The sequence below is a fragment of the Equus caballus genome, chromosome 23 (assembly GCF_041296265.1).
Source record: "Equus caballus isolate H_3958 breed thoroughbred chromosome 23, TB-T2T, whole genome shotgun sequence".
NCBI lineage: Eukaryota > Metazoa > Chordata > Mammalia > Perissodactyla > Equidae > Equus > Equus caballus.
In genome coordinates, this window is record NC_091706.1 from 19103811 (window position 1) to 19112854 (window position 9044).

The 9044-nt window shown below is 42.3% G+C and overlaps 1 protein-coding gene across 1 annotated transcript in view; it reads right to left on the reverse strand.

Moving 5' to 3' along the window:
- LOC100054999 (solute carrier family 28 member 3) overlaps positions 1 to 8165 on the reverse strand; it is a 50770-nt gene extending 42605 nt beyond the window's left edge. The window contains exons 1-3 of the mRNA XM_070248919.1: positions 7864 to 8165; positions 2121 to 2195; positions 926 to 1017 (exon numbers count right to left, since the gene is read on the reverse strand). Of these exons, the coding sequence (XP_070105020.1) occupies positions 926 to 1017; positions 2121 to 2152 (124 nt within the window). The 5' untranslated portion in view covers positions 2153 to 2195; positions 7864 to 8165. The remainder of the gene's footprint in view (positions 1 to 925; positions 1018 to 2120; positions 2196 to 7863) is intronic.
- Between the last annotated feature and the right edge of the window lie 879 nt (positions 8166 to 9044).

Here is a 9044-nt window from a genome sequence, read left to right on the forward strand (position 1 = left end):
TTACCAAGGTGGCTGCTTTTAAAGAGGAGTTTGTAGGATAAGAACAACAAAGTTTCCTGTTAAAGGTCAGCAAACAGTGTCTGCAGGTTAAATGTGGCTGCCACTGCTTCGTAGGTGGCAAGTACAGCTGTATTTGTATGTTTGTATCTGTCTTCTACAAATAAAGTCTCATGGGAACACAGCCACTCTGTCTGTGTGCTTTTGTCCTATAAGGCAGAGTTATGTGGGTTTCACCATATGGCGTCCAAAGCCTGAGACACCGTATGGCCTGGACAGAAAGTTTATGGCTGTTCCCTGTTCTTGCGGTGTGAGTACCAGCAGACCTACTGACCTCGGGGAGCAGCGGTCTTGGGTTAACGTCTTTGGACTTGGGTGGGAGGATCCCATCTTATAGACAAGAGTGCCCTTTAAAATGGGCTGCAGAGCCCTTTGCTTGGGAGGGAGCAAAACTGGAGACCTGCTCATCTGTGAGGATGGTACAGTCCTGGCTTCAGGCAAGAGGAGTGGGCTCCCTAACCCCAGGTTCCTCCTTGTGTTGTGTTTGTGTAGAGTTTTAAGTGCTTATATTTCCCCTGCAGTTCTGTCTCTACCTTGTGATTATCACCATGTTTTCCACTTACCTGGATGTGATGAACCAACCCTCAAATCCACACCATAGTCACAAAGGCCACAGGAGTAGGGGACCTAAAATGTTAGCTGCTAGTACAAAAACTTGACAGGGAACCACTCTGCATAGATGTCCCACGCTGAGACTCTCCCCCCCCCCCCCCCCCCACCGCCAGGGCCTTCTTGATTGATTCTCTCCCTCTCTGGATGATTCTGTGAGGTCCAGGGGAGAGGGCAGACTTATTTTCTTTCCACAGAAAGCTCATATTTGGGGGATCCACCAAAAGAGACACTTCTATCCCACCCTCTTGTTATTTACCTGCTAATAAGATGCCCCAGAAGATGTACTGAAGGGTGGTTTTGTGTTTCCGAGAAAAATTCCGAACTGTACCATACTTCCTTTCCAGATGCCTGTGAGAAGACAAAAGCAAAAAGGCAGGCAGAAGTCAACACCAAAATCATGAAATGAACTGGCAGCTAAGGCTGGATGTGGCTTTGTAAATCAAGCAAGCAAACTCCCCAACTCATGAGTGCGTGTCCTACAATATAGAAACGGGAAACTCTTCATTTTAGACTAAAAGCAGCCATGGCTTGGATGTGCCTTTGCTGAATGGATGTGATTTGCTGAATTGAATGTGCCAGCCCTTGAGGGGTTACAGAGATGAGAAAATGTGCTCCTGGAAATAGAGCAGGGAACATGGAGAACTAACCAAAAGCTGAAAATAAATCATAGGACGAGGGTGTTTCTCACTGGACTATGAAGGCCCAATTAGCTTAAGCAACTGTCGTTAAATGTTGAGTTTAAAAAAAATAAAAATCCAATGAACTGTCATCCCTTCTGGTTCCATAAAGTTTGAGGAAGCTGGTGGTTCCCTGTCCTCGCTCACCATACTTTTTAGTGGGAGGCTGACTGACTTCACTGGGTGCTTGAAATGTAAAATAGGATTTTGTGGATCTGAGAGCTATTAAACCAGTAGGTTGTAACATAGCTTTCTCAGAAAGTTCTAAAATTGTTGGTACGTCTTTGTTTCTGTCCAGAGTTTTGTTATGAGTATAGGGTTTGTTTATGGTGGGTATGTTTCAAGACTAAACATGTGTCCCCTTCTTGTCAAGTTAATCAATCTACACCAGACGTAGTTGTCACATGAAGAAGAAATTTTGTTTGCGGCATGCTAGAAAGAAAATGGAGAACATAGGGAATAATTCACAAAGCTATGGCTCCCTGAGCATGGGGAGGTGGGTCCCTTTATTTGGGGTAGGGAATGAATATTCAAAGGGGGAGTTTTATCATCGCATGTAGAGGTGGCAGAAGCTTGCACATATGTGGTTTGAAATCATTCATTTACATGCACCATGTGATCTAAAAATGGTTGCTTTGTCCCTCCCAGAGGAGAATTTATGATGTTAATGAGGGCAGATTACTTTATTACAACTCCCCGTCTGTCTGCGTAGGCGTCATTCTTGTTGGTCTGGTCTGGTTCAGAGGGGTTGGGTCCAGGGCGGTTGGCACTTACAGCTTCTTCCTCAGGCATAGCTGAAAGCGCATATGCTCAAGACCCCAAAGCTGTTGGAGATAGGAATGTGTGCACCTTTCAAGAAGACAAGAGAATTAGGTCAAACACAAAAGGTTAGAGTTTAGGCAGGGCAAGAGAAGCAGGCTACAGTCCATGGCTGGTGACAGAATCCCTCCTCTACTTTTATCCTGCTCCTCATTCTTGAGGGCATGAGTCAAAGGTGCATCTTCTGTAACTACTTCCTCCTGAGCATGAGTGTTGTCATAGGGGTCACTAGAGGAGTAGAATTTTTCCCGCTGGTCTGAGGTAATTCTGTGGGTCACGAGGCATGGCTCTAAGTTGTTCATATCCTTGGTTAACAGGCAGGTGGCAGTTACAGCTCTCTGGCGTGGGGACCATCTTTTTGCCATGGTGTCTAGCTGCTGTGAGAAATAGACTATCACTATCTTTAAGGGTCCTAACATTTGGGTTAATCCTCCCAGAGTTATTCCTTGTCCTTCATGAAGGTACAAGTCAGATGGTTTGCTCAGGTCTGGAAAGGCCAGTGCAGGTGCTTCTATTAGTAAGTTTCTAAGCTTATTGAAAGCTTGTTCACATAGCTCATCCCTTTCAAAGGGGTCCATTTCTGGCCCCTGTAATTTGTCATAGAGAGGCTTAGCAATTAACCCCAATTAGGGATCCATATGTGGCAAAACCCAGCCATCTCAAGAATCCTCATAGTTGCCTACATGTTCTTGATGGAGAAGTTGATATATTACCATTTTCTTCTCTTGAGGAAGGTGGCACTGCCCTTTTGAAATAATAAACCCCAAATACTTTACAGTATCTTTAGATATCAGTGTTTTTCCCTTAGAAAATATATATTCCTTACTGGCTAAGAGGTTTAACGTGGTCACTATGCTCTCATCAGAGATTTTCTTACAAGGACTGCCTGCTAGGATGCCATCCACATACTATAACACAGTCCTTTGTTTTAATTTTAATTCCATTAAATTTCAGCCCAGGATTTCCCCTAAAATTGTAGGGGAGTTTTTAAATGCTTGGGGTAAGACAGCCCAGCAGTATTGTTTTTTCTGGCTGGAGTCTGGGTCCTTCCATTCAAAAGCAAAAATCTCTTGGGACTCAGGGTCCAATGGGACTCAAAATAAAGCATCTTTTAAATCTGGCACTGTCTGAAACATGCTGTCCCAGGGAGATTAGCCAGCAGGTGTAAGGATTAGGTCCTACGGGATGTGGGTCTTGGACTGTTTTGTGGACAGCTCTAAGGCCTTCAACAAATCTGTATTCCCTTTTCCCCAGCTTTTTAATGAGTAAAATGGGAATGTTACATGGGGATCTACATGGCCTGATTATTCCTTGTTTTAAAAGTTTGTCAATTACCGGAAAGATTTTTCTTATGGCTTCTGACTTTAGGGGGCATTGTTATGTGAGAAGCCAGTAGTCTATCTGCTTTAAGTTCACCTTTACAGGAATGGCAGTGACCGCCTATCCTATTTGTCCTTGTGTCCATACCTCTGAGTTGACTCAGCTTAGAATGTTTGGGGAATTTCTTCCTTTTCAGGTACTGGTGTGTTTTGTAACAGGGCCATGAGCTTGACTTCCCGATTTTTGGGAACTTGGATTTCTATTTTGTCTTGTTCCAGGTGTATTGAGGCCCCTAGTTTTGATAACATGTCCCTCCTGAGGAGAGGAAGAGGGCATTCTGGTATATATAGAAAAGAACATCTTAATGTTTTTGATCTTATTTCACAGGTCAAGGGCTCCAGAAACCTTCTGGTCTCTCCTCTACTGATACTCCTTGTATATCACATTTTCTTTTTTGAAAGGTTTCCTTTTTGGGTATTTAACACCAGGAATGTGGCCTCAGTATCGAGCAAAATTTCCACATGCTCTTCTCCCACTGCTAACTTTACCTGAAGATGAGGATCTAGTTTCCTGGAGCCAAACTTGGAGGTCCACGGCCCCATCACATCTCATCTGTAGTCATGGGCAGTTGCCATGCCTTGGTCTTGTCCAATCCCTTCCTGCTCTCGGGTTGGTTTGGACTATCTCAATGCCCTTCATGTCTATAGTTGCATGCTGATTAGGCCCCAACTTCGTTGGTGGCCTCTGGTCCTCCACTGGGGGTCAGGGTCATTCACCCGTGGCATCTTCTTCTCCCTCGGGTGACCTCGAGCAAACTGGAGGGCCATGTGAGCAGAGTTGCTTGCCTCTGTATCTCTTGGTCATCTTTCATTTCTTCTGTCATATCTTGGGTGTTGAGCACCCTGAAGGCCACCTCCACTAACTGCACAGAACTGGTATCAGGCCTATTGTCAGTTTTTGGAGTTTCCTACAGATATCTGGAGCACTTTGAGATGTGAAACAGGTGTCAAGAACCACTTATACCAGTAACATTTACCCACCTGATATAACCTAAGAAGGTTTATTATTATTTATTTGATAATTTTTATGTAATTTAATACAACAAATAAGCCTAACTAGTCTAATATTGCCCTCTTTATGGAAAGAGAGAATGGGGCTGGCCCAATGCATCGTGGTTAAATTTGTGTGCTCCATTTTGATGGCCTGGAGTTCACAGGTTCAGTTCCTGGGCTTGGACCTAGCACTGGTCATCAAGCCATGCTGTGGTGGCACCCCACATAAAATAGGGGAAGATTGGCACAGATGTTACCTCAGCAACAATCTTCCTCAAACATACCGAGGAAGACTGGCAACAAGATGATAGCTCAGGGCCAATCTTCCTCACAAAATAAAGAGACCAAACTTTTTGAGAAGTCCTCAGGGCCCCACTGGAAACCCCTCAAAAGAAAGACTTTACTTAGGGTTTGAACCTCAGGGAAATTTGTCAAAAAATATCAAAAGGTTTTAAAACACTTGGTCAAATAGGAAATAATGTTTAGTTATCCATTTAATCAAGGTGACAACAGAAAATGTCACAGGCAAACAGAGAGAGTGAAATAGTCTAAAACGAAAACCCCAATAGAGAGACTTCAGCTTCCTTGAGCATAACAAATTATTTTAAGCAAAAATAGATTTTCTGTCTTGTAAGTAGACTCACTCAAAAGTAAAGAAAAAAAATCTTTCATAATCTCTTTATCAAGAGTGGACCAAACTTTAAGATTATCCTTTTAAGAGAGAGAGAGCCACATTTTTAATTTTGTAAATTACTTTTGATACAGAAACTCATTTATTTAATTGAATTTATTTTAACCTTAGTAAACTTGAGTATGTATAAAACTCTTTTCTTGGGGTTTTTACTTTCACAAACCTTCTGTCACTTGCTTCTTACATTTAGAATTTGTTCCATGTCTTCCTCCTTTTTTTCCCTAGTAATGTAAGACAGATTTATCTTTTTGATGAAATAAGTAAAAATATCTCTATTCTTTATGTCTTCTTTACTGAAAACATACCTTTTACTTTCCTTGAATACGAAGATGTTTCCCTTATTAACTTTTGGTAACTTATTTTGCTGGTAAGATTCGCCCTGTGCTACATCTGTGCCAATCTTCCTCCACATTTTGTATGTGCAACACCTCCACAGTGTGGCTGGTGAGTGGAGTGGGTCCGTGCCCGGGATCCAAACCCGAGAACCTGGGCCACCGAAGCAGAGAGTGTGGAACTTTAATCACTCGGCCATGGGGCCAGGCCCAACTTTTAGTAGCTTTAATCACATGTATTAATCAGAATTTTAGCCCTTACAGACTTTGATTTTGTTTGTGAAAACTAAGAGGTAAGTAATTACATACTGTCTTTTACATTAGTATTCTGTAGCCTGGTATATTTATAAAAGCTTTTTATAAATTTTAGAAACATGCTCCTTCGTGGTACAATCTTTTAATAAAATATAGGACGAGTTTACTAATAGACTTGAGCATCTTTTAGTTTTTTTGTAATAAGAAGCCAGAAGTAGATTAACCTTTATCTGATATTTTATCTTACTTGGAAATTATCTTGCTATTTAATGAATTTTTATCATTTAATTTAATTGAGTAAAACTTAAAAGTTTTAACTTACCAAAAAGATTTTGGAAGTTATTCTAAATACATATGTTATAAAATATAATTATTGTTAAAAGTCTATCCATAAACTCTTACCTCACATTTAAGACATTTGTTGTTAAAGATCATGTCCAGATTACTCACAATGTCTTTATGTGACACCAGAGCAGTTCGCCGTCATTTTAAGTTGTTGAAGAACATATGTTACATGACATGATTAACGTTAAAAGTTCTCCCCAAAGCTTTTACCTTTTTACATCTGTTTAGTTTACCTGTTTCCAAAGATTGTTTAGATTACCTATAAAAACTTTATGAATTATCAGACAAAATTAGCTATTATTTTAAGTTATTAGTTTTGTTGACAAATTTTGTAACAGAGACAACACGAGTTTGTTTGACTCATGAAGGCTGTGTGTTTACATTACATGCTATGTTGATAACTCTGAGGACATGTCTACTTTAATTAAACCAACAAACTTAAACAAGTTTTTATTTACCAAAGATCATTTTAGATCAAGTCAACTTGAGAGAAATCTGGGCTAGTTTTTATCACATTTAGAAATAATTTATATAAGCGCTTATTTTAAGTCAATTAAATAGAGCTCTCTTTAGAAATGACACCATCTGGACACATACACAGAGACAGGTAGACAATCAGAAACAGAGATTTTTAAAAATTTCAGCCACGTCTCAGGCACAAAATTTAAAAGAATGCGGGATCCAAATTGTGACCTCTTCAGATGGCTAAAGATTTGTCTTAAAGATTGTTTTTCTTTTTGCTCTAAGGATCCTGTTTTATAGCTGGTTTTAAAGTCATTTTATCTTTAAGCAGCACCTGTGAATTAATCAAAGAATGCATGCCACTGTGAGAGGTTTGGAATACTCTCTTTTAAGGTGGACTTTTCTGGAACAAAGTTTCCCCAAAATGACCATTACAATTTTAAAAAACTTTTAAAAGGTTACCTATTTTCACTTGCTTAGTTTCAGATGTGGAATTTTGGCAAAGCTGAAGCAGGGGAGCCCAGCTAGAGAGGAGGGAGGAGCAGCAGATTGGGTGTCCTTTCCCCAGCACATTTATTTAGTTATTTTTTCTTAAAGAGGCAGTACAGGATTTGGAACATGTTTAGAAGCCTCAAAAATCAAAATAGGCATGTCTGGCCCAGTGGTGTAGTGGTTAAGTTCACACACTCTGCTTTGGTGGCTCGTGGTTCAAGGGTGTGTTTCCCAGGTGTGGACCTACACACTGCTCCTCAAGCCACGCTTTCGCAGCATCCCACATGTGAAATAGAGGAAGACTGGCACAGATGTTGGCTCAGGATAATCTTCAGCACCAAAAAAAAAAAAAAAATTAAAATAGGCTTCCCATTGGTTTTTAATGTTTTATAGCCAGCTTTGTCTCCAATTCTGAATGCAAATACACCAGTTTCAGTCAACTGATCTTGCTCCATTTTGGCCAATTTAAGGAGAGGTCTCACTTAGCATGGTTAATTAACATTGCCTGAAGGGTGGATTTATATGTGCTCACAATCCCCACAGTGTAGTTTAAAATATAATTAGGCAAAAGAGATGTAATCATTTTACATAAATCCCATCATTTTTAGCCAGTCCTGTTGGAAAAGGTTAGTGCAAAGACAAAAACAACAAAAAACCTCACAGATCCAATATCCAGTAAAACAAAAACCGGACCAAGTGCTGGGAGGGCAAGTACCTTGGCCCTGTCATCTACGAGTTCCGTGACTCACCTCAGATGTCTTCTCAAGTTCTGAGCCTCGTTTCTTCCACCAGCAAAACCAAAGTCGCCCTCTCGAAGGAGGACAGTTAAGGAGACTAAGGACCCCAGGAAGGTCCGATCTGGGAGAGGAGAGGCCGACGGAACCTCTCCAGCAGGAAGTGTGAGGGAAAGAAGAATGGGGGCGTTGAGTTTCCCCAAGAACGGCTGGTAAAGAAACTGAGACAGAGAGATCCGAGAGGCCTGGAAGCCCGTCTGTTGAGGAAACAGAGGGGTACGAGGATCCTCTGTTGGGCGCGCCCAGCCACTTTGTTCCAGATGGCTCAGCAGTTAAGACTCAGACTGCAGGGACCTAACCCCACCTTGTACCACAGTTACAAGATAAGACTCAGACTCTGTGAGTCCAGATACCAGCTCCTTCTGTCACTGACACAGCACAAAACACCAAAGGGCCTTCAAGCGGGCTTCAAGCCCCAGCAGTGACAAACTCAAATGGGCTTCAAGCCCTCACTGCCCAATGACTAATCAGCAGGGATGGCTCCTGTTGGCCAGAGCTGAGCATCGGTTCTTCCGGGGTGGTCGGGTCGCGCAATCCTTCCAACCACATGGAGACTATTACTCCCTTGAGCCAGGCCACCTCCAGACGGAGATCCGAACCCTGAAGCCAGGCTCCAACATGCGGACCTTGGGACTCAAACTCAAGGCTGGGGCAGCCTTATACCCAAGGTTCAGGCAGCTGATTTTATGAGACAACTTAAAGAAATAATGCTTATAGTTGTGCCGTGAGGTTGGCGCCACTGACCTCCTTCAGGAGATTCTGGGAGCAAAACGCTCAGAGTGGTCATTGGGTCTCCCAGTGGGGAAGCCATGCCAAGCTGGCAGCATCAACACGGCGTAGAAAGTCCCTCCCCCTGAGGTCCCACCTCCTGTGGCATGAATGGGTTCTCTGTCCATTGGAAACCAAATCATTGGAAGAACAGAAGGCCAGAGGGGCCATCTGGGTCACCAATTTGTACAGGTAGTATGGGAACAATGTTTGTATCTTATCATTTCTTGTGAGGAGGAAAGTGTCCACCAGTGAGTGAGTGTGGAGAGGCCACAGGGCTGTACCCACAACAATTGTCCTCTACTTCTCTTGGGATGTTCCCAGTCCCCTCCAGACCTGCTCTGAGACCTGGCTTTCCTGCAGGTGCC